The 26,726-nt window shown below is 33.5% G+C and overlaps 2 protein-coding genes across 2 annotated transcripts in view; both read left to right on the forward strand.

The window, feature by feature from the left end:
• LOC109830020 (Golgi to ER traffic protein 4 homolog) lies at window positions 2,594–15,869 on the forward strand. Its single transcript, XM_020397173.1, has 12 exons — window positions 2,594–2,794; window positions 2,935–3,014; window positions 4,013–4,091; window positions 9,055–9,136; window positions 10,203–10,362; window positions 11,901–11,991; window positions 12,714–12,797; window positions 13,599–13,645; window positions 13,928–14,056; window positions 14,803–14,887; window positions 15,294–15,374; window positions 15,530–15,869. Exons 1-12 carry the CDS (start codon window positions 2,747–2,749, stop codon window positions 15,551–15,553), a joined length of 990 nt encoding a protein of 329 aa, XP_020252762.1. The 5' UTR covers window positions 2,594–2,746; the 3' UTR covers window positions 15,554–15,869.
• LOC109829731 (protein trichome birefringence-like 1) overlaps window positions 20,001–26,726 on the forward strand; it is a 14,198-nt gene continuing 7,472 nt past the window's right edge. Inside the window, exons 1-6 of the mRNA XM_020396770.1 lie at window positions 20,001–20,198; window positions 20,323–20,503; window positions 21,623–21,794; window positions 22,376–22,575; window positions 22,670–22,828; window positions 23,622–23,955. Of these exons, the coding sequence (XP_020252359.1) occupies window positions 20,048–20,198; window positions 20,323–20,503; window positions 21,623–21,794; window positions 22,376–22,575; window positions 22,670–22,828; window positions 23,622–23,955 (1,197 nt within the window). The 5' untranslated portion in view covers window positions 20,001–20,047. The remainder of the gene's footprint in view (window positions 20,199–20,322; window positions 20,504–21,622; window positions 21,795–22,375; window positions 22,576–22,669; window positions 22,829–23,621; window positions 23,956–26,726) is intronic.

Genomic DNA, 26,726 nt, shown 5'->3' on the forward strand with positions numbered 1-26,726 from the left:
ATGGTCCATATTACACATAACTTTTTTTAAAAGAACATAAATAATTGAAAATCTATTACATTTGAAATTTACAAAAAAACACCCTTAAAGTTTAGTACATTGCAAATTACCCCTCCAAAGTTTAAAACTTTTTAATAATTTTTTGTAATTCCTTACTTTCAATATAATATTTAATAGTTTTGTGTATTTATAAATTATAAAATTTTAGGGTATTTTTTATAATTTTTAAAACTTTTAAGGGTGTTTATTTTATAGTTTTCTAAATTTTTATTGTGTTTTTTAGTGTAATGCACAGATACGTCAATCAATGATGATATTGAAGAGTAAGTCGTTATTAAGATTATTAGACCATAATTAAGTGTGCATATCACTATTCCTAGACAGTATAGTTTATATATGCAAAAATTTTCAGACAATCTATATAGTGATTAAAAATATTTTGACTTTAATGTACTACTTTTTTTATAAATTATATTTAATGTGAACCCATCATATAATTTTGGTTGTGATCATCATATTTTAATACGTTTGATTGATTGGTTATATATGTATATAGACTATAGATTACTTTAATTTCTCACATGAGCTAATATTTTATGCTTAATAATTTAAATTATTACTTTTAAATTTAATATAAAGAGGAGCTCTAACGATATATTTATTTATTTATATACAACATAATACAACCTTAATTCCTATTTTTTGCTTGAGATTTATTCCTTAGTTACGCGTATCACATTAGTAACTAAAATAATTATTATTTATGCTTAAATTAGGATGATTTTAGTTGGTCACTCACTATAGAATTTTCATGAAGATAGATACCTTACTTTCTATAGCTATCTGCATTGTCCATGTATATTTTATAAATTAGTTCTTAATTTGACATGTTAAATTATTTTTCTTTGTAGAAATTTCTTTTTTGACTTTTGAACTGTGTAATCAATATATCACCATTCTAGCGTAGAAAGGACCTCACTCTAAACGACTTCATGCTAATGTTTGCGTTAAACTGAAGTATAAATTATTACTACTATGTGTATATATATTTTTAAGAAAATCATGTCAACACTTTTTAAACAGAAGAGAATATTTTAACCTTTGATATTATAAAAACTAAATATAGCCAATTAAGTGATTAACAAAAGAGAGCTTACATCAGAAAAGTATGAATAATTAGATAAAAAGGAAAGGTAATAGCATTGCCAACAATACCATAAATAGAAAACTATAATATAAAGTTAACCAATTTTGTGGGGCCAAACTACAGGCTATAAGCATCGAGGTTTTCATATATATACTTTATAATTTATTAAAAAGGGTCATATAATCTTATATAATAAAATTGCATATATATACTTTATAATTTATTAAAAAGGGTCATATAATCTTATATAATAAAATTGATTTAATATTAAATAGTAATATTTTATAATTTATTAAAAAGGGTCATATAATCTTATATAATAAAATTGATTTAATATTAAATAGTAATATCGTTGTAACTACATCGTTATTAGGGAAAATTCTTCATGAATCAATATGTTCTTTACGATATGTAAGCTATACACTCTATATTCTTGTGTCTTTTATAGAGCCAAAAAGTTTGAATACAAGCCACTAACATGTTGCTCTCACAACAGTAAAAAATTCACTTAGCAGATGTGGATATTCCAGATGAGTTATGTATCCTATATACAGTACAATTACCCTAAGCAAGTGAGTTATAATATCATTTTTATCCACATCGTTTGGAGTAAGATTTGATAAGGACCTTGCATAAAAAAGTTATATTTAGAGCACATGGCGAAATATATCATAATCTTCCTACTCAAACTTTCAGAAAATAATTCTTCATACTTTCAGTTTTACTTTTATGATAAAGAGAATGCGCTGTAAAATTGAACGAGAATATTAGATAATATAATATGAGCGAAACAACAACTAAAAGTTAACGTGAATATGAGTCAAAACCACAACTAAAAATTTAATAGACATATTGCAAGTAAATTCATATGCAAAATTCTTTTGCGAATTGAAAGATCACTCATCTTTTAAAGGCTTCAAGATACTAATAAATAGAGATGTGGTACTAGATTAATGTGTTTATAACTCATAAATATTAGATCATGTGGCCATAGTCTGGATTAAAAGAAACAATAACAATATTTTATTTGAGAGAGAGATTATTGAGTTGATGATCAATCCCACAAAAACGTTTATTTTTTTATTTTAACTCTATTTTTATTAATTTAAATAATCATGGTATTCAACCACGTGCATTGCACGTACATCTCAACTAGTGTATATATATGACTTAACTAAAAGATTTGGTTATTTTAATAGAATTAACTTAGTCGTTGTAAAAATAGTTCTTCATAATTATGAAGCATAAATCTGTAATTTGAATACTTCATTGAGACTTGCAACTCTGAGTGTATAACTATAACCCAAGTTAAAAGATACAAGGAAATTGGGCCGTAACTAGTAGAAGTCGTACTCATTATCATAACTGGCCGGGTCGGGTAATTTCGAATCCGTTTCGGTTACGGATCAAAGCGGCAGCCTCTTCTTGGTTCCGTTTTCGTCAGATCGCTTCAAAGCTCTATTTTTTTTCCATCAGTTACAATTTATAAACATGCTACTCTTCTTCTAAAAACAATTAATTAATTTAAATAAATAAACGAAACTCAGTTTTTTTCTTCTCGTTTTTTCGACCATTTGATTCTTTCTCTTCTCTTCAGTAATGGCCGCCGCGAGAACCAAACGAGGAGCATTGCCGCCCGCTCAAGAGGTCAGTCCTCCTCCCAGTTCTAGGTTTTTTTTTTCTTTTTTACAAGTTTTTGATCCTCCTTTGATACCAATCCGAAAGAACCCGATCGAAAATTTTCGTCTTTCTGCTGGAATTTTACGAATTTGTTGTTGGGATTGAAGGTGGTTGAGAAATTGGAGAAGATTGTAAAGGATGGGAATAATTATGGGGCGTTGCAGATGTATAAATCTTACAGCGTGAGGTATGAGAATTCATTCTCTAAATTTGCTAGTTGCTTTTGATCTAGTTATGATGTTAGCTCAAATTTTGGGGGGAAAGATGGCTTTTTTTTTTTAATTTCAGGTTGGTAATTCACTGTTAGTAGGTATTTCTGTCAGAGGTTCTTATCGGGAAATTTCCTATTTTAGGAATCTATTAGTTTAGGTTATGTTATTTACTCTTTTAGGCTCTTTTTCTAGGGTAGGAAAGGTTTATAGGGTTCCCCTGGATTAAAAACAATCCAATCAGTCCTTAATTTTCTTGGCTATGAAGTTGGCAGGACAATACAGAGGCGACACGATTGTAGATCTTTTTTCTTTCTTTCTTTTTTTTCTCTCTTTTTTGTTTTTTTTTTCTTTAAAATCTTTCATGGTTCCTCTTAGTATGGAGTTTTAACTCCGTAGTTGTCTCTGTTTGACAGGAAAAGTTTAGATACACTGACAATTATAGTTAGGTTGATTTCCCCTCTTTTTTCTTTGCCGCCTTCGTTTTCTTTTTTACTTTTTTACCCTGATCATGATCCTAACTTAACCGGGGTTATGTAGAAAAATAGGTAATATACATTTATTAATGAACTTAGATATAAGCTAGGGGTAACATTTAAGAAAATCATGTCAGGAGATCTATAAAATACAGCTATGGGAGAAAGTTTAAGAAAATCATGTCAGGAGATCTATAGAAATCAGCTAGTTCTGAAAAATGAAATCCTTCAGAAGTATTTAATTAGTATCATTTAACTCCCTTTGCATGTTTAAACAAGCCAATATGTTAGACTTCGAACATGATAGATGACTTGATGTTTTGATGAGCAAGCTTGGTGATCGTTAGGAGCATCTCCATGGGTGTGTAATAATACAATATAATTTTCAAGATCATCTCTAGAGGTCAAATTTTCATGTTTTCTTTCCATTTGTTTATGATAGTTTATTCCTGTAATTCTTTTGAATGGACATGTGTTTGATGGTGACTTTATGTTTACAGGTATGCAGCTGCTGATAGACACACCGAGGCCTTACAAATCCTTGAATCAGGTGCTCTGGTTCAACTGAATAGTGGACAGGTTATTTCTTTGCACTGTCCTTATAAGACTCTTCTCGGAAACATGTAGATATATAATTGTAAAGGCACCATATTGCGTAGAATTTTGTGGATAATTAGCCAAGCAAGAAATTGAAATCACATTGTAGAGACTCTAAGTTATACTGTAGAATCAAAGCCCAAGGGTGAAAGTAAAGAAATGAATGGTTGGGCGTGTCTATAAGAACTAGGAAACTAACAAAGTAAATAACAATATGATGACCTTGGAGGGATTGCTCGTTATAATGTGACAATGTATTTGTTTTATAACTATTGCACTAATTGCTAGCTTCAACTCATCAACTTGTAGGGAATAATTAAGTGACTAAGTACTGAAGATTGTAGTTTTTTTAGAATGTCCCTGAAAGCCTACATGCAAGAATTGTCTATGCTAAGGAAAACTTGAATTCAGAAACAATTTGAAAACTTGTATAGAATTAATGTATAGAAGGAAGAAAACCAATCACAATGTTACTCTTTTTTTGAAGGTTTAAATGGAATATTAGATGTTCACCATCATTTTGGTGTGCTTAGGGCATCTCCAACCCATCGCACCAAAATGGTGCAAATTTTGCACCAAAATGGTGCAAAAGTCACATCTAACAGTAATTCATCTTCAACCCACTGCATCATTTTTTACACCAAAAAAGAATATTCTCAGTATCTTTCTTTTTATCTACTTTTATATTATTATTTTTTATTCCCTATATTTTTAACTATTTCAACAATTAACCCCACATATCAAATTTTATTTTTTCACATATTTTCCAAACAAAATGATTTATTATTTAAAAAATTAAACTAATAAAACAATAAAATATTATTTTATTAATTAAAATAACTTGATTGCTAAAATATTATATTTTTATTATTGATATTGCCAAAATATTACATTCAAGAACACAACAGGAAATAAAATACAAGAAAATAATTAAACATTAACAACAATATAAAAATTACAAATTTAGTATGCACTTAACTATCTGAATTAGTGTATTCCTCCCATAGATGATCTATCAATGCATTACGAAGCGCAATATGGGCATCTTTATCCTTGATTTTTCCGTAACGTGTAATAAATTGAGTAAATCTTGTAGTTTCATCTGCTACCATATCAACTTCTGGTGTTGGTGCTTCCCTCACTTCTTGAATTGGTGCATAAAGATCACGTTCATCCTCGATTATCATATTGTGCATAATAATGCATGCAGTCATTATGTCATGTAATACATGTTTTTTCCAAAAACGTGCTGATCCTGCCACGATTGCAAATCGTGATTGGAGAACTCCGAACGCACGTTCTACATCTTTTCTACATGCTTCCTGTTTCATGGTAAAATATTTTTTCTTCCTACCTTGTGGCTGTTGGATTATTTGTACAATAGTAGCCCATTTTGAATATATACCATCAGCTAAATAATAACCCATATTATACTCTTTTCCTTGAATAACATAGTGAGCGGGAGGAGCAATACCTTGAGCTAGGTTAGAGAAAAGATTAGATGACTCTAGCACATTGATATCATTATTAGTGCCTGGCATACCAAAATATGCGTGTCATATCCAAAGATCATAATTTGCCACAGCTTCAAGGATAATAGTTGGTGACCCACTACGTCCTGTGTATTGCCCAGACCATGCTGTTGGACAATTTTTCTATTTCCAATGCATACAATCAAGACTTCCTAACATTCCTGGAAAACCACGTTTTTTACCAATATAGAGTAGCCTAGCAATATCGTTAGCGTTAGGTGTTCGTAGATACCGCTCTGCGAATATCTCCACCATAGCACGACAAAATATTGTTATACTTTCAATTGTTGTTGACTTACCTATTTTAACGTATTCGTCCGTAACATCAGCTGGTAGACCGTATGCCAACATACGGAAAACAGCTGTTACTTTCTGTAACGGTGATAATCCAATTCTACCAAGTCCATCACTTCGTTGTTGGAAGTAATGGTCATGATCTTTCACTGCATCAACAATACGAATGAACAAACTTCTTGACATCCGATATCGACGACGAAACATATCTTCTCCAAAACGTGGATTATCGACAAAGTAATCTATGACCAAATTCAGATGCGCAGTTTCTCGATCGCGGTTGATCACTGCATGACCGGGAATCGAGCCACCATGGATCGGTTGGTAGTTTTGTTGGCGTAAATTGTTAGCGATGATCATGTTGTTGTTGATGTACTCACAAATTACTTCTTCGGTTTCATCAATCTCTGCAATGATATTGGTCAGAAAATTATCATCCGAAGATGAAGATGATGATAAATATGATGGACCTCCAACATCGAAATTCATTTTTAGAGTAAGAAAAGAATGACTGAGGTATGCAGAAATGGAGAATAATAATTTTAACACAACAACGAATAATTGTGTGGATGTACCTAATCTAGTATGCTATTTATAAAACTTTGCTGAGCTGTGTATACGTTGGATAATGTGTAAAGCTGACCAGTTTTCAAAAAAATGATTCCCACTCGTAGAAAGCTTTCACACAATTCAAAGAAAGCTGAGCTGTGTATACGTTGGACAATGTGTAAAGCTGATCAGTTTTCAAAAAATAATTCTCACCTCGTACAAAGCTTTCACACAATTCAAGGAAAGCTGAGCTGTGTATACGTTGGACAATGTGTAAAGCTGATCAGTTTTCAAAAAATGATTCCCACTCGTACAAAGCTTTCACACAATTCAAGAAAAGTTGAGCTGTGTATACGTTGGACAATGTGTAAAGCTGATCAGTTTTCAAAAAATGATTCCCACTCGTACAAAGCTTTCACACAATTCAAAAAAAACTGAGCTGTGTATACGTTGGACAATGTGTAAAGCTGATCAGTTTTCAAAAAATGATTCTCACTCGTACAAAGCTTTCACACAATTCAAGGAAAGTTGAGCTGTGTATACGTTGGATAATGTGTAAAGCTGATCAGTTTTCAAAAAATGATTCTCACCGACAACGTTGGACAATGTGTAAAGCTGATCATTTTGTCCACAACGATTTAATTTCAAATGTTGACCACCGACAAATTCAAATTCAAACAAAAAAAAATAAATTTGGATTGGCTATAAATAACATTCACGGTTTCTACTTCAAACCACCCAATTTGAAGTATTTCCTCAAAGTATTTCCAATCTCCAAACCAACCGCTTTTTACCCAAAAAAAATGTCTGTTCGATCATCTGGATACACTGTTACTGAAGATGTGCTCATTTGTCAAGTATTCTTGGATATTTTTCAAGACCCTATTATCGGTAGAAACCAGTCTCGAGATGCATTTTGGTCTCGTGTGGAGGACAGATACAATGAACTTCGAGACCAAAATTCTGATGTGCGTACGAGCCGATCAATTCGTTCTCGAATGGAAATCATAAGTAATGAAGTAAGAAAATTGAATGCGTGTTTGAGACAAGTAGAGAATCTAAATCCAAGTGGTGCTTCAGATGAAGATATTGTAAGTATTCTATTAATTATCGTTTGAAATTTATTATTATTGTTGAAAAACATAACTTGATGTTCATTACAATTTGTAGTTAGTTCGAGCAAAGATGTTATTTATGCAAGAACCAAAGTACAAAAAAGGTTTTAAATTTGATCATGTCTGAAATATGGTTAAAATTTTTGAAAAATTTAAAGATGATGTCCCCACAGCAAGACAAGTTGGTCGAAGACAACCCCAAAGTGTGAACTTCGACTCGTCACAATCAGATAATCCCACTCCGGAATCTCCTATATCAACATCTTCTGGACTGTTATCGTTTACTCCATCTGAACGACCTATTGGAGTAAAAAAAGCCAAATTGAAAAGAAAAAATGATGATCATGAGTCAAGCGTAGTGGAATCCATCGAGACTTCCAACAACCGACTTATAGACAGGTTAGACAAGACGAGCTTGGACAGGCAAGTAGCATTTGATATCGAACGAGAAAAGATAGCTATGAAAAAAGATAGAGATGAATGGAAAATTATAATGAAAGATTTGAATTCCATTGCTGATCCAAACTTGCGGGAGTACGTTCGAGCTCAACAGATTAAAATAATACAAAAAAGAAATCAACAAGAACAAGGGTCTGCTTCTAATTTTGGCAATTATTTCAATGATATTGGACACTCTGGCCCCGATCAACCAGATTATTGAGAGTTGCTTGTCCATCTCAGGAAATGTTCCATGTTTAGTTTGTATTTTATATTTTATGTTTTATTTTAATGAAGTTTTATATTATGCGTGTCAGTTTTTATATGTTATGTATTTCAGATATGTAATTTATATTTGAATTATGTATTAGGATTGCTCTTTATATTTCATGGGACTTTACTTAATGTCTAGATTGTAATATTATAATTAATAATAATGTCTTTTAAATTTTAGCATTATTTTTATTTTTAAAAAATAATTTATTTTGTCCAAATTATACAATTAGGGTAAAATTATAAAATTTAAATATTATTGGGGTTGTTTTATACATTTAATAAAACAATTGGGGTCAAATTGTAAATACATAAAAGTATGAGGTAAAAATAAAAAAATTTAAAAAATATATAAATGAACAGTAATGCGGTGATGAACAGTGCGACACCAAATATGACGTCGCGCTGTTCATCACCGCTGAAATAGCGCCCAAAATGGCGCTGGGTTGGAGACTGATCGCAGCGGCAAAAATCAGTTTTGCCTCAAAATGGCGCTCGGTTGGAGATGGTCTTATTAGAGGAGAATTACAATCCTACTGTAGTACATAGTACAACTGATACAAGCTACTATCATATAAAGCAATAACTTGGACATTAGTTATCCTTCATTAGCACATTTTATCCATAGTATTATCCTAAGATCTGGCACTATAAATATCCTTCAGTGGCATAGTAAGCCCTTGCTGATATCCTTTTCTTCATTAAATCCAAGAATAAAACTGTTTGACTGCTACCTTCTTGCAGGTTACTTGTGGGGCTGAATTAGCTTGGTTGTTTGTGGAGACACTAATCAAAGGAAAGTTTCCATACAATGAAGAAACACTTGGTCAGTTTTTTTTATTTTTTCATTTTGTACAACCCTCATCTCATCTTTAATATTTCTCTTCATGAACATTCGATTGATCATGAATTCTAAATACTTGGCTCTTAACCTTGCCACATTCATTTTCTTATCCATTAGTTGTTAGGGTGGTTCGTGGTTATTTGGTTTCAGCAATGGGTTGCTCCTCAATTTCTTTTTTGAGAACCTTCTTCTTTGCTGTTCAAAACTCCCAGGCAACGACTACTGAGGCATCTGAATTGATCAAGTTTTTTCTTGTCTAAGTCATGATTTAGTATTGAAACACTAACACGTAGAATTTGAAATCCACTTGGCTTGTGATGCCACAAACAATCGTCCCACATTGGTGGGTGAGTGAGACACTGTATGGTTTATAATGTAACCCATGAGTGTCAAGTGTAACATGGTTAACTATTTTGGCAATCGATTGAGCCAAACAACGCGTTACACACAGTGGGTCTCACAGCTTATATCGCCCACAATGAGTTCGTGGGCCCGGGACGTAACAAATGGTATCAGAATAATTGGTCAGCCGGAAATGTATGCAGGCCTAAGTGCTATATCGCATGAGCGTGGTGGGAGTCACCTCTAGAATCTGTAGGAGTTACCTCGAGAGTCAACATTGCCTGGTGGTGATACTGAGATGTGATAATTGTTATGCTGCATCAAGAATGTGGCGTATTAAAGGTGGAATGATTGCGATGCCCCCACATCGGGAAATTGATAAAGTTTAATAGGGTTTAAATGATGGGTCTAGAGAGTCAAATGCAATATTGGCTAGCCAATTTTGACAATGATTTGAGCCAAACAACGTGTTTCGCTTCGTGGGTCTGAGATGTTGCATAGGTGGGTCCTAGGGCTTACATCGCGCCAACTGCTTATGGGCTTAGGGCTTGATAGTCAAATTCATGACACTTAAAAGTTAAAACACAATACTTTATTGAAGTGGACACTTAAGACCTTACTATTTTGACCAATGTATACTTTAAAGACATGCTTTTGCATCTAAGACTGTCACTCTTCTTTATCATGACTGAAACTTTCACTTTAGGTCGTGTCGGGAAGATATACCAAGCCTTCCCAAAGTTATCTGTTCCCCAACAGCTGGGAATGGAAGATGATGATGTAGACATGGAAAAACTTCAGGAGGCCATGGTGGCAGCAAAAGTACGTGTTGAGAGTTGCTCATCATTTTTGAAACATGCACTCAAGTAAGGTCATTCTGCCTCTTATTTGCAGTTAAACACTGAAAAAATTCAGATGAATCATCAATTTTCTTATTTGTTCAAGTATTGTTTTCAATGATTTGCTTACATACAATTCGTCTTTAGCCTGTAAAACAGCTGCCTTGCCTATTTGTAGTTTTATTTTGACTTGCAATCTGAGAGAGATTTCATTATAATATTCGGAGGGGTAGTGAAGGCTGTCTTGCCTGAGGTCAACTTTTTCACATATCATTACTGAGTTTGCTTCAGATTGTTGATTGCCCCCTGTTAACGGGTTTCTATAACTAGCTAGGTAGGCATGTGCTCTGTACGTCCACACTAACTTTAAATATCTTATAAATTTTCATAATATAAGTAGATAAAGTAGTTGTCAAATATGATTAAGGGCTTCTCAGTATTTCTCACTTGTTAGTTCCAAAAGATGTAAAAGAAACAAAATTGGCCTTATAAAAAAGGACCTTACCAAACCACCTTTTCCTTCTTGTATTTGGACACTTACTTTTGTAAAATATTTTAGGGCTGGGCATATTCGGTTCGGTTCGGTTTTATGCCCAATCCGCATCCAATCCGAATTTTTTGGATTCTCAAAACTCTCATTCAGATCCAGATTTTTTCCCCTTCATCCGAATATTCGGCCCAACCGAAATTCGGTTTGGTTCGGTTCGGTTTCAGTTTTGAATTTGCAAAGAGTTCTATCCAATGACTTCTGTTGTGAATTTGCAAGCTAGGCATTGTCCTCATGATGAGGTTCCTGAGCTCGCCAACAAAGCTTTATTAGACTGGTTATCATTTTTAGAATAAAGTTTTGAGTTGATATAATTACGCAGAGAACTGATGTTTTAAAGATGTTGTTCATATAATACAGCATGCTTATCTCTTGTAAGTATCATGTACATAACACTTTTTGTGATTGATTTGAATCTTATGTAATTCTCAAGATCTTTTCTGCGAAATTTTTTAACAAAAGTTTAAGTTTATTTAATTACACGGGGGAGTGATGTTTTGTATGATATTGTTCATATAATGTAGCGTATGCATCTTTTGTAAGTGCATCATGTGCATAACAAATTTTCTGGATTGATTTGAATCTTTACTTAGTTCCCAAGGATATTTTTCTGTGATATTGCTGTACTCGTTGCTTGAAACTGTTCCTTGCGCCGTTTGAATCTATTGGATGATAACAGGAAAAGTTTTGAGGTATAAGTTTAGTCTCTAAACCGCCCAACAGAATTCGGGTCGGTTTTTTTTGGGCGGTTCAGGGGTTCAAACGGGATCCAAACCGATTTAATTCGGTTCGGGCGGTTTAGAGACTTCTTCTCATCCATTTAATTCGGTTCGGTTAACCGGTCCGTTTTTTCGGGCGGTTTTTTCGGTTGAACCGGTTTTTTTCGGTTTTTGCCCACCCCTAAAATATTTCATGATAAATTTCCTAAGTCTCTTATTTTATTTTACAGAGGATGTTTGTATGCACGTAGTATTACCTATAACACTTTATTATTTGATATGTTATTTCTTTTTCATAGGTGGTCGTCTGAGTTTGGGGCTCCCAAAGGTGGATCGCCTCAAATGCATGTTATGTTGGCTGAATATATATATTCAGAGTCTCCTGAGTTGGTATGTTAAGTTGGATTACGCTTCTTACATGGGACCGTGTAAACAATTGTTTTATAATGAACTTCTATGTGCTTTTTGTGACCATTTTACAAAACTTAATTGGACACATGCTAAGATAATGGACTAGTTTGACATTCCAACAGATGTGTTAGCTCATAGAAGTCGTGCTCTGAAAATAGGTAACCATGACCCTGGTGTCAATCTCTCCCTTGATTTTCTTCTAAGATTTTTCTATCAGTTGATATCTCCCATACTATAGTTGATGCTGCACTGTGATTACTAGCCATGTCTGTTGCATCAAGAGTTCTGTCACCGTACACAAAGTTTGAAAATGTTTATGCCTAATTACATATATAGGCGTAGAAATGTGGGTGGAGAAGAACTCGCCTCAAGGCCAAAAGCATATAAAATTAGCTGGCAGGTAGACCCTTGTTTTCCATATAATGTCAGCTCAGTGAATGTGCATCTTTTTAGAAGTTTGAGAAAATGCAACTATTTAAAAGTTTGAGAAAAGAATCAATCTAGATTATTATGGGCAAGAAGGTTAAGTTTGATATTGGGCAACGCATTCCTTTGATCATCTTAAAAACCCAATCAGAGGCTTGAAACTCATATGTCTCCATGTTTTTGTTTTTATTTTTATGCGTTTTTTTTTTTTCATGGAAAGCTTTCTTTATCTTTATTCGCGTAGTTGCTAACCACAAAACATCATTGCTTGATAGGACATGACTAAAGTTTCTGGGCACTTTATTCGAGGGAATGATCGAGAAAAGTTTGCCTTTACACTCGTGAACTTTATGGGGAAGGTTTGTTAGTCACTTTGTCTCTATTTGATTGATTGATTTATTTATTTACCTGTGGATTTTTTAGTTCTCTATAATGTGCACAACAAACTTATGGGTCCACTTAAATGGAAAATATTAATATTATGGTATGAATATGGAATTAAGGTGTGAATATGGAAAATATATGTGAATATAATGTGCACAGCAAACCTAGATCACATTTTTTGACTTGTAACTCTTTTCTTTTCCTAAAATGAGATCAGGGCTTGCGGATTAACTTTAGCTTGAATGTTGTTCATACTGAAGATGAAAATACTTCCAGGCTATTTCTTTGAACACTGTCATGCATCCATCGAATATAACGGAGATTCTATAGGCTTATGTTTATGTTCTTATGCTCATTTTTTTCTCGTATTAATATTTGATTTTATAGCTTGTTTTTCTTGTTCCGTTTTTTGTGGTACAATCAGCTTGCATCTTTCAATGGTATTCAAAAGATGTTGAAAAACTGATGCAATTTCTTGCTCACCTAAGTTGCAGATTTTTATGCATGCCTGGTGCATGTTTGGCTCACGTAACGAAAAGAGATGAAGCTAATAGAAGTTGTTGTTTGTAATATGTTAATTATTAATTTCATATAGATTAATATATGATTTTCATTTTGTTATTCCATAGAAATAGTATTGTTTCTATTTGACCACATATCTGATTGTAGTTTTGCATTGTGAATCTTGCTAATCTATATTTCAAATACATGTTATCTTGTTTACTTTATGCTATCTCTTGTTAGCAAGTAATTCTTTTTGTTATTTTTTGTGACAGTGCTACCCTGGTGAAGATGATTTGGCGATTGCACGTGCAATCCTAATGTAAGATTGCTTCTTTTGCATTGCTGGTTTATGGATTTAATTTGATGCTTGTTGCTTCATATGGGAACCTACCAAATATTATTTACGTAGATGTTGATGTCTGCTATTTTAATCTTAAGAAATTTTTTGATATATGGTTAGGACAACATTCAAGTAAAGTTAGCATGATTTTAGATTGTTTGTTGTTGTTGTTGTTGTTGTACTCTGGTAGATGTATGCTTGTTGATCTGCACTTGCCACTTGACATACAGGACTGTACTTTTAACAAGTCTTTCATGTTAGGTACCTGTCACAAGGGAATCTGAGAGATGCAAACTATATCATGGATGAGATAAAAAAGCAGTTGGAGTCAAAGAAATTGGATCTCCCACATTCAAATTTGACCAACTTTGTTGAGTACCTCTTGCAAACGTAAGTCATATTGTTTTGCAAACTCCTTATGTTCTTTCACATGCTATAATCTGCCAAACTGATCAATTTACATGACACTGAATTGCTGGAGATGGTTTATGTATGTAAATGCAAACAACACATATTTAGTTATGTCTAGGTAAAAGCTACCTGGGCTTTGATAAATAACAATAAAAGATAGGAAAGTAAAGTAAAAAATTATTACTTTTCACATAACAAATCAAACATGAAGCTGGTAAAAAGGAAGAGAGAACCCGGTGCGGTCTACATTCAATTTCCTTGTCAGGTTAGGATTCATAGTCTACAAGAATCTGATCTGGCCCAACACGTTACATCCCTAATGATGATTGACAGTGTAAGGCTCATGAAAACTTCGTCATTCTTCTTTAAATATTAAAAAAATTAAAACCCTTAGATTCTGACGTGTAAGCTTCACAAGTTCGCCCTCCATTATAATTATTTTTTAATTAAACATTATAAAAACAGAAGTAGGTGTAATTATAGACAACTTCCATCTCAAGAGACTAGACTTCATTCTTTTCCACCAAAGAGTATTTCTCAATGCAATTCTTTCAGCAATTATTTTTCCAACAGATTTTAATACTCCTGGATAACCATTTTAGTTTAAACAAGCATTTTGGTCTAAGTTACGTACATAAGGAAGTAAAAGCCAGATCTACATTTCTCTATAAATTCTCTTCTGCTGTATCAGTTCTTCAATTATCTATATTTGTTGTTTTATACAGGTTGGAAAGGGATGCTTTCCCACTTTTTAGGATTTTAAGACAGAAATACGAGTCAAGTATAGATCGTGATCCTTTGTTTAGTGAGGTAGCCTTCTGACCTTGGTCACTTTCTTGAAAATCACGCCATCATATCCAGTTATATTGCACTTATTTTTGTTTATCATGTCGATTTTTTGTAGCTAACTCGATTTTACTATTCTTTACTAAGAGAGTGTTTCTTCTTTATCTTTCATAAAACTTATTATGCACCGAGCTTTAAAGATGCATGTTGTGAACATAACTTGCTAAGATTCATTTCTATGTTCAAATTTTAAAAGGAGATTTTGTTTGATATCTCTTGTGCAAATTATAGTTGTTTAGTAAGACATTCAAAGCCATACCTCTTTTTTCTGTGTATGGAAGCAACCTGCTATCCTTTCAGTATATCATCACACGGTAAAATTCTATGCAGCTAATGATGCCCTTATTATTGCATGAATCTGTTCTTGCAGCTATTGGATGAAATTGCTTTCAAGTTTTACAATGTACGGCGCAAAAGTGGTCTAGACAGCATGTTTGGTGATTTCTTCAAGGTACACTATTAATCTTTTAAGAGTATACACAACAATTCAAATTGATGCTCTCTTCCTCTCAGTTGATGATAATAATAAAATTTTCTTTTTGGATCTTTCCTTTATTTCTAACTTCTGATGCTTTAAATCTAAATATTTTGTTGTATTTTCTCTAGATGATGGGAGGAGTTCAAATGTGAGGTTACAGTCCGCATCTTCGATGCCATTTTGATCGATTTTTTTTTCAAGATTGCGTATGCATTGGAGCCGATGCAATTGTAGCTCAAAGATTAATTTTATCGTGGATCACCTCTTAGGAAATAAACCAGTAGTTTGTTAGGTGGTCCAAAAAAAAGGCTTGAAAGCTTTGAGTTTGGCAAAAACTTTTGGACATACAAGCCCCATGTTGAAGCAGTATGAATTCTTTTTGTAACATTTTGCGAATTGTATTTGTTACACTTTATTGCTGGAGTGCAAGAATAAGAGAATGTAGGGGATCCATCCCTTTTCTGTCTATGATGGCATTTGTGTATTTCACATTCGCTGCTGTTGCTTTTATTTTTTATATAAAACAAATGCCTATATTAAAATGCCAATGTGGTAACAAGAGAGCGATCCTCTCAGGGATTTCACCGACCAGCAAGAGAGGCATAACACAATTGTAGCGGGTAGATTAGTTACAAAGTTCTAGTCAGATCATTGTGTACACCCTTGGAAAATTTGACTAGACAATTTATATCAGTGGCTCTCTTGTTAGAAAATGGGTGGCGCTACAGTCACACCCCCAACCATACTCTTTTCTCGTTACAGTACACTAGGACCCACACGAGAATTTAAACTCCTCTCTCGTTACAGTGCACCTGGACTCACATGAGAATTTTAAAAGCCCAGTGCACTGTAGCGAGAGAGGAGTGTGGTTGAGGGTATGGTTGGGGGGTGTGCCTCTAGCATTTTCCTTAGAAAATTCATCCTAATGACCCCAAAAATAAAGGAAATGATAAAGAGAGATTTCTCTGTTTAAGGATGTTGACAGTGATATATAAAGTTATTTTGGTTGTCAAAAAAACAAGATTTATATGTAATGAATTAATGTCATAATGCATTACAGCTGCTTCCTTGTCTAGGCGTGAGAGAACAATAAGCAAAAGCCTCAATTATTAATCAATTAATAACGTCCCTTTGAACTGGGATTTTTGGGGTTTTGAAAACACAACGAAACAACCTTTTCATTTGAAAAATAAGGAAGAGTTGGTGAGGACGCAACGCTTGTCTTGTACATTGTTGACATTGAAATCTCACCAAATCCATCAAATAGGGTCCCATACAAGCACACACTCTTTTCAACTGATCTAAAATGTGTGAAATTGTAGTGCTCTCTACCAACAAAAATAATGAAGCTACTCAATCTTTTCTTGGAACCAAAGTAATGACAGCTTCTCCTCTGATCACCACGCTTCACTTTATCTTTGAATTTTCTACCTACCTCAGTGATCCGAAAACTGTTCTATCTAATAGAAATTTCTTCTTACTCAGAATTATGTAATCAATTATGGAACAACTGAAGCATTTCTTTGTTTCCCCTTGATTTTAAGATCATTAAATTTACCCAGCACGGGTGACTCGGACGGCTAGGAGGTTCCAATATGACTCTAATAGTCTTGGGTTCAATTTCGGCTGTGTTATAAAAAAGATTATTGACTTTTGTGATTGAGTTTATTAATTTAACTTATTCAAAAGGTTGTTTGGTTTGATGGAAATAATGTTGCAAATGTAAATAGAGTAACCGAATTTATAAATACATTATTTTGTTTAAAACATTGTAATTAGAAAATGTAAATAGACTTGTATTTTGTTGAAAAACTTTGCAACAAATGCTATGGGCAATTGGCAGAAGGAAATAATTCCACCTCATTAAAATAAATCTTTTAAAATTCAAAGCAAAAAATCATCTAGTTATTAAAAAAAAAAAAAAGAAAGGAAATCATCTACATCCAAGTTTCCTTGTATGGCCAAATTTTGTGGTTTTTGTAGTAATTTCTTTTCAATCAAATACTAGATTTGCGTTGGAAATACATTTCCTACAATATAATTATAGATATCCAGACAATAAATTTTAAATTTGTTTTCTTGCAAAATATGTTGCATGCAACATTTGATGCATTTTATTTTTGTAGTAAATCAAACAACCCCTATGAGTGTAAACATGATCAAATCCTTTACTCTTAGGGGCTGTTTGGTTGCACACTTTTTGAGAAAACTTTTATCAAAACATCTGACAATGGCAAATTTGTAATTAAAAGTTTTCCAGAGATTTTTGTAAATTGTGTTTAGTTCAACAAAAAATTTACAGAAATATTTTCTATAAAATATCAAAACCTACCAAATTTTACAAAAAGCAATTTCCTCTCAAAATGAGAGGAAATCACCAGAAATCTGACACATACCATATTTAATTAAAAACCTACCAAATCTTTTTATTTTCTATAAAGTTATGAGCCATTTTTTTGTTTTGAACCAAACAAGCAAAGTACAAAAAATAAGTAAATTGGTACTTTTTGATTTCTCAAAACTTTTCCTATAATTTTTTTAAGAAATACAAGAAAATCATATTTTAAGTGGAAAATATTTTCTATAATTTCTAGAAATTGAACCAAACACCCCCTTACCTGAAACATTAATTACCCAAATTATGATATTTTTTAATAAAAAATTATGAGAGTTCATGATAGTTTTGTAATAAAAAATTATTAGATTTTCGTTTTAAAAATTTCACAATAATTTGTTAAGTTTAACCTTATATTAATGGATGGTTTTTGAAAAAAGCCTCCTTTTTATCATTCAGTTAAAAAATTTCGACTCATTTTTTATTTATGAAATTCAGCTGAAATTTAGCCATACTAGCATCTTATGATGAAACTAGATAGATTTTTTTAAATAAAAAATGTTTATTGACACAGAGGGCTGGTGTTCTGTTATATTTAATATAACTTTAAATAAATTAATTTTGGGCCCAAAAACATGAATGAATTATAGTACAAGTGATGTGTCTCTACATTTACCACTATCTTGGTCAAAATTCTAAGGAAATGACACGTACGTGTCACATCGTCTCACTGTTGGCCCTCAAAAAGAAGAACTCTAATCTTTATCTTGTATATTGTTAGTTTAATTTTTAATTATGGATAGTTATGATTTCATTAGGATAGTTCTAATTATTGGCAATTATAAATTTAATTAGTATAGTTTTAATTATGAATAATTTTAATTGATTTTTAATTATGGAGAGTTATAGTTTGATTAGGATAATTTTAATTAAGAATAGTAATGATTTGATTTTTAAATATGGATAGTTATGAATTTTATTAGCATAATTTTAATTATGGATAGTTTTTTTTTTATTTTTAATTATAGATAGCTACGGTTTGATTAGACAATTTTATTTTGATTTTTAATTGTGGATAGTTATTATTTATTACCATAGTTAAATCATGGATAGTTATGATTTGATTAAAAAACCCCACACTCTTGTCTCATGTATATAGATCAATCTACTAAATACACATTGACAAACCCGATGATTTTGCAAAATATTTAAAAAAAAAACACTCATTTCACCAAAGTTGCTAATATGGTTGGAACTAGATCAATTTTTATAGAAGGAAAATGACAATTGTAGTGCAAACCCTATATTATTTATATTCTCATTGACAAATGTGTGAGGTCCTTTCTTAGAAATTGTCAAGAAGAAAAGGTAATTCACTATAGAGCCCACTCTTTTATTTCTGTTAGTACAACACAAATTGTTGTGTACAATTATCATTACTCTCTATAGAATATAACAAGTGTTCAATTTATTAAATAACTTTAAGAATGTTTTTTCTATAAAAATTTTCCTATATTACTTCATTATGGAATCCATATTCCACCACTAATCACATCACAAGTCACAAATATATAAAAAAAAGAAATTTTCTAAACAAACACATTCATAATTTTTTTTCTAAAAATAGACCTCATTGAGTTTTTTTTACAAAAAAACAACTCATTTTGTCTTAATCCGGTTTCTAAATAGTCGGGTTGTCAACCCCGACTATTTAATGCATAGAATGTTAGGGTTTAGGGTTATAATTAGGGGTTTACAATCTTCTAAATAGTCAGGATTAACAACCCCGAATATTTAGGATCTAGATTAAGATAAAATGAGTCTATTTTTATAAATAAAAATCAAATAAGTCTATTTTAGAAAAAAAAATATGAATATGTTTATTTAGAAAATTTCTTCTAAAAAAAACCGCATTGTCTCCGATACACTCCTACTTCTCTACTCACATGGGGCCCAAATACATAAACAAACCCACACTAAGGGCCTGTTTGGATTCGTAGGGGGTGAAGGGAAGTTAAGGGAAACTGAGTGAAGGGAAGGGAAGGGAAGGGAAGGGAATTCCCTTCCCCTTGGTTACACCCCAATTTGGGGGTAACAATTTTTATACTATTAAGGGGTGAACCAAGGTGAATGGAGATGAATTAACTTCACCTCTTAAGTGTTCCCAAACAAAATGAATGGAGGTGAATGGTTCCCCTAACTTCCCTTCACCCTCATTCCCCTCAATCCAAACAAGCCCTAAAGCTTGGGCTCCTTTATAAACAACCCCACAATATTTTCTCTCTCCTCTCTCTCTCTCTCTCTCATCTAAATGAAGCCCCTCTCTTCTTCAACCCAAAGAAGGAGACCCTTCTCCTCTTATTATTATTTCATCACCCTTGCTTTCATCACCTTCGTTGCCATCATCTACTGGAAGGACTTCGCCTCATTTTTGCAGTCTCCAGCCCGGTCAAGCCCAACTGGTAATTTTTGCAAACTAGAGATGTGTGGGGGGTTTTTTTTTTGCCTGAGATGGATGTGCTTTTTTGTCCTTGATTTGTAAATTTAGGGGTTGTTTCGGACTAAAGTGAAAATTTGTTGCCTTAGAGAAGGGGGAGGAATGCGATATTTTTGAAGGGAGGTGGGTTTATGATGAAGATAACAGGCCCCTGTACGAAGAGGAGGAGTGCCCTTACATACAGCCCCAGCTCACGTGCCAGGCGCATGGGAGGCCGGAGACTGGGTACCAGCGCTGGAGGTGGCAGCCCCATGGCTGCTCTCTTCCAAGGTGAGCTTCTTTATTCTTTTTATTATTATTTTTTGTTATTTGCCCCTTGTGTTAAATTCTTTTTGCAACTGAAGACGGTTGTTGAACTGCGAAAATAGAAAAAAAAAATGAGGGTTGTAATTTCTGATTGGTTAGTTTTAGTAAAAGCCATTGATTGCCCCGTCACGTTGTTCTTGGAGGCTACCTGGTTTGTGTCTGTTGGGTTGGATTTGTTAATTTGACCGTCCATTTTCACTTTTATTTATCTTTAGTTTTTTTTACCACATTTTAGATGGGAAGGGCAAAATTATGTGATTTCATATCTTCGTATTATTGCTTGATCTGTAACCCAACATTGGATGTGATGTGGATGGTTTTGTTATCGGATTTTTATCATATGTATATTTAATTTTTGGGACAAATTTGCGTTTGGATTGTATTCAGACATGTCGTCGATTATTAATGGACATGACTAAAAGTTTGGGTACAGAGATGGGTTTATAACTTGAGATTTATTTCTCGTAAAAACATCAAAAATATATAAGATGGTACGAGATTGCATTCGATTTTAAGATTATGATACTATATTCTGCAATTTTTTACATGGTTGAAGTATGTATTGTGAGTATGAATCTATCATCCTACATATGGGAGAACTAGGGGGGAATAATCAATGGAAAGTTGACACCAATATCTAGTAGCAGAAGTCCAGATCAACCTTTGAGTAAGAACACATCCAACTCTCTGAGAGGTTTGAGTGCCAACAAGTGGTAATATGAGACTAGATTTTGTGGGTCATTAGGGACAAAGTCCATTGATCCGCTTCGTTGCTCGCCCTTGACCAAGAGCCGATGTTTTTGCCGTGGGTGATCATGAAATACTCACAAATGAAAACGAGTATTGGTGGGGAATTAAGTGTAAGGACAGGGACACGGGCTACAATTTCCTTTGATATCATTGCTATTTGCTAAAGAACAAAAATATCTATAATATGATATCTTTGCTTCTTTATATGTTTATCGCAAATAAACTACATGCAAAGTCTTTGTTGTCGGTGACCTTGCTACAGTTAGTTTCATTCCTAAATAGGCCATCATTATTCATTAGCTTCTCATTGATTTAGGTTATCGTGAATTACAGATTTAATGCCAGTCAAATGCTTGAAATGCTTCGTGGGAAGAGAATGATGTTCGTTGGAGATTCATTGAATCGAGGTCAATATGTCTCTATGGTCTGCCTTCTTCATCGAATCATCCCTGAGAGTGCCAAATCCTTGGAGACGGTGGATTCACTTACTGTCTTCAGAGCTAAGGTAATACTTGTCCCACATTTTGCTACATCTCCGGAACAAAATCCACATGGTATTGAAGAAATTACACCAGACTCCTTTTGTATCATTATTCTGATATTGATCCTTGATGTCTGTATTTTGTAGACAAATAGAAATAGATATCCCTGAACAGCTGTCATACACAGTATATAAGTATTGGGTAGCATTTGATAATCTAGCGATATTCATCTATACTTATAAAGGAAGTTGAGAATGACAGGCATTTATTCGACATTTTCCTTCTCTTTGTTTTCTTTCTTTCTTCTTATTTTTCTTGTTTATATTTGAGAATGAATGCACCTAAAGTTGATTCCTTAAAGATTCAACCTTTGAATTCCTCATCTCCTTCTCTACTCTCCCTTAACCACTGCACCAAGGTCCCCTTGGTAAAATTTAACATATTATTTCATTTATATAGGGTATATGTATGCATGACAATTTGCAGTTTTGGCCAAAACAGATGACCAAATTGGGATAATCCCATGAACTCAAGTTTAGTCTACCACATTATTCTGAACAATCATTAACCCCTGTGGATAAACCGGTTCTTTTTAAAATTTCAGGACTACAATGCTTCAATCGAATTCTATTGGGCTCCCTTTCTTGTCGAGTCCAACTCTGACAATGCTGTAGTACACAGGATAACAGATAGAATAGTTCGTGCCAGATCCATTAACAAGCATGCCCAATACTGGAAGGGAGCTGACATCTTGGTCTTCAATACTTATCTATGGTGGATGACTGGATCTAAGATGAAGATCTTGTAATTTTTTATCATTCTTTTCTTATCCCCTTTTTTCTTCTTTTTGTTTTAACTTAAATTTTCTTCCTTACCGAGTGTATAATTTTCATGACAGGAAAGGGTCATTTGGAGGTGATATGAAGGATATCATAGAGATGGAAACTGAAGATGCATATCGGTTGGCATTGAGGAGAATGGTGAAGTGGGTAGAGAAGAATATGGATCCTCAAAATACAAGAGTTTTCTTTGCAAGCATGTCACCTGCTCATGCAAGGTAAGAATTGTTGCACTTTTTATTTATTACATAATAAATATTTAACTATATATGTTGCTATTACCATCACCAAAATCATCTCTCTATCGAAATTGCATCCTTCATGGAGAAATTTACACCCAAAAAATGCACCTGCTGCTAAAGTTAGTCCAATGCAACTATAAGCAACAGGAGGCGGTGCAGTTATTAAGCGTACACTTCTCTTATTTATTTCTTGTCTAATCATATCCTTCTTTTTCGCTAAATCTATTGATGAATAGATGAAGAAGAAAGAACTGAAATCACTCTGATGTCATGATTCAACAATTGTGTGCTCTAGAACAAAATGAACAAAGACAGGAACCTTGGCCAATGAAAACCCAAGTTTTATATAAAAAAATCAGAGCAAAAGTTTACTTGATTAAATCACTGCATAAAATATGTTGGCTGATGACATTAGCCTTAACATTTATAAGAGCATCAGGGTTAAGATTTTTATATCATGCAAATGGAGGGATTTTGACCGTCTGCACTGCCAAAAAGCAATAGAGTTCTCTTCCTCGATTTCAACCTTCTATTATTTAAGGGACGGTTGTGAGTCACTCCAGACTACACTTCCTATATGAGAGTGAGGGCAAATTACAGGCCACATGGGACATGTTAAATTTAGAATGAATCAGAAATTTGCACCGTGTAACAAACAGTTGTGATCACTCTACACTGCTTTCTAACATCATAACGCTTAAATTTATATTAAAAATCATAAGCTGTATTAGCTAGAAGTTGGAGAACCTAACAAGTAAAAGATTTGCAGTAGCAAGGAGTGGGGAGGTGAGCCGGATGGCAACTGCTACAACGAGACCACACCTATTCAAGATCCAACATATTGGGGGAGCGCAAGCAAGAGCATGATGCAAGTTCTGAAGGAAGTTTTAAGCAAGTCTAGAGTGCCAATCTCCCTCCTCAACATCACCCAGCTCTCTGAGTATAGAAAAGATGCTCACACTTCCATCTATAAGAAACAATGGACTCCTCTAACACCCGAGCAGATTGCTAACCCTAAGAGCTATGCTGATTGCACTCACTGGTGCTTGCCCGGGCTTCAGGATACGTGGAATGAGCTCTTATACGCGAACCTCTTCTCTCCTTGAGAGTCGATGGAGTTTTTTTTCCTCTTTTTTCTCTTTTTATTTTTGGGATTAATTGCATATACACCCATTATTTTATATGAGGTTAGCTATATTTATTGCCCCTGAGCCTTTTGTAATTCGTACTGTTCTATGGAGGGTGTATGCTCAACACTTCTCTCTGCATTGCTGCGAAATATTAGAAGATCTCTATGCAACAAATAACAGGGGAGATGGCTTCATTTTTGGATCAGGGGGGCCAAATTGTCACTGAAAGTCTAGTAAAAGTGAATAAACCCCCCTGTACAACGGGTGTATTTGCAACTTTATTTTTTGTATATGGATTTGATGTACTTACATTGTAATGTAATATATGTTTGATATCTTGAAAGAAGACAATAATTGGAATTTTTTTCCTTATGATGATTCCAATTCAATGTAATAGAAGTTGGTTGAGCTTCGCCTTGAAATTCTTATTTATTTTCATATTGTTGATTCTATGAATGCATTATGCAAGTAGTATGAATGGTCCATTATGTGCAAGGCTCCTGTTCTCTTGAGGAATGCTCTTATTTAGGCTTTGTTTTCTTCAAATAGTTTTTTTTTAAAATATATTTTCTATATTTGCCTGGTATCTCAAAAGAGCTCATTGTTCGATATGGCCACATAAAAATTCTACCCTTTTTCTTGATCTTTTTTCATCCTCCATATATATCGTGCTACTATTAGCAAGTTTCCAGGTGTACCTGATGTATGAGGTAACTTGGTGGATTATTTAGGGTTAATGTAAAACTTATAATATACTAAGCCAATATATTTATGTTCCGGCTCAAGGTTATTGTTCACACTAAGTCAGAATGACTATATCCTAGTTATCTGAGAAATGATATTTGGGTTGAATAATATGTTAAGCATCAATCTCTATGAGCTGCTAATGTGTTGATGCTTCTTTGTCGTGTATAATTTTTCTTTTTTTTTATAAAACAACTTGCACTATGAAAAACATAACAATTACATGATTTTTAGTCTTCTAATTTGGCAGAAGAACCCGAATCATAATCCTAATACTACTTAAGCAATTCCGTTCTCCTTAACAAGAAAGAGACATAAACTTTCTGCTGAAAAAGGCACTAAAAAAAGAAAAAAAAGCAAAAAAAGAATATCACATGAAGTTCACGAGAGAGGGACTCAACTGTTTGATTAATCCAGAAGCAAAAAAAATAAAATAAATAAAACTAGAATTCAGCAACAACCATAGGTCCAGCTAGGATAGGAGCTGGATAACAGAGATGTAGAAGGCTACCAACTAGTCGAGCCAAGCTTTAGTTGAACCATCTTGATGTGTAACCATAAAGTCTCAACTTTTCTTCAATTGTTTATTTAGTAGGTATTTTGATTATCCTTGAAGGAAAAAAGTACCATTTTAGTTTACAAAAGATTCGTGATATTTTAAATTCCAAGATTTCCCAATGTGCATTGACCTTATCAAAGTCGGGAAAAATTACAGTAAATACTTTATTTTCTTATAATGTAGAAAATTACAGAAATTCCATAAATTTTCTAATATTTGTAGAAAATCCATTATTTCAAAAGTGATAGACTCTGTTTCAAATTATACTAAATTAAGTTAGATATACAAAAAATCTGGCTCCAGCATATGTAATTATTTCTGCTTTCACATAAGCATGTGTAATATGTGCTTAAATTGTTTTTGGTAGTTTGTTTCGAACTCGTTTTTACGGAGTACTCAAACCGGCCATAATTGAGGGTTGGGGCTAGCTAAGACTAGGTGTTACTCCTTATGGAGAGCTGGTTTAGATGATTGGTTTCAGGTAGATTCTAGGGTGCGGTCTTTGTAAGCATACTGAATCATGTTATGATTCAGGAGAACTCTTGGCATAATGAGGAAGCTGTTGGGATTTTGTCTTTGATTCTTTGTGTAACTTCATAAGAATTAGATAGGGTTAGAGTTCTATCATGATTAGGAGTTTGAGTTCTATCATGATTAGGAGTTTGAGTTCTATCATGATTAGGAGTTTGAATCATATTCTAATTAGAAAGTTAAGCTAGAGATAGGGTTTTGGTTTCCCTATATATATTCTTCTATTGGTGGAGGAAAAACTATAAAGAAAAAATAGAGATGTAGTAGATGAGAGAGAGAGAGAGAGAGAGGGTTTCGTAGTCTTTATCCGTGCAAAAGATTACAAGGAGTGAGTTTTTGAGAGAATATGAGAATTGATTATGTATGTGAGGTTGAGAGATTAGGAGACGAGAGTTGAGTGGTTCCTCTTGTAGTTCTCCCTGATACATAGTGAATTTCTCGTATTGTTGCCCCGTGGATGTAGCTCGAAGTTGGTCGACCGAACCACGTAAATCTCGGTGTTCTTTTTTCTTGATTGTGGTTGTTCTATCTTATTGATTGGGGTTGGCTTCCGAATTGCACATATCGTGGTAGGCGGGGAGACTAAAATTCCCCTACAGAAGCCACTTCATGAGAAGGAAGAGTGGATGTAGAATTGCTATCCGAGCCATTATAAAAAATCCCACATATTCCTTAGTTGGATTTTGGTTTGGTTGATCGCTATTATTTTCTATATTTCCATTGCATATCCTGTGTTTTAGCTAAAATAGTAGCAAACCTTTTCGCCCCTCTAGGCTTGCATCTCAAATCTAACAAGTGGCATCAGAACCTTGTTACTAATCTATAGGATTCACAACCTAGTGTAAAGATGTCTAGTTTGACCGCTATGACGACTTTTTGTTAGGGACACGTTGTGAACTGGCCCCCAATT

This window comes from Asparagus officinalis, chromosome 2 (assembly GCF_001876935.1).
Source record: "Asparagus officinalis chromosome 2, Aspof.V1, whole genome shotgun sequence".
Classification (NCBI taxonomy): domain Eukaryota; kingdom Viridiplantae; phylum Streptophyta; class Magnoliopsida; order Asparagales; family Asparagaceae; genus Asparagus; species Asparagus officinalis.

Coding starts and splice junctions, on each gene's coding strand:
- LOC109830020 (XM_020397173.1), top strand. CDS start 2,747: ATGGCCGCCGCGAGAACCAAACGAGGAGCATTGCCGCCCGCTCAAGAG. Junction 9,137..10,202: donor ATACAATGAAGAAACACTTG/GTCAGTTTTTTT, acceptor CTTTCACTTTAG/GTCGTGTCGGGAAGATATAC. Junction 10,363..11,900: donor TTTTTGAAACATGCACTCAA/GTAAGGTCATTC, acceptor TCTTTTTCATAG/GTGGTCGTCTGAGTTTGGGG.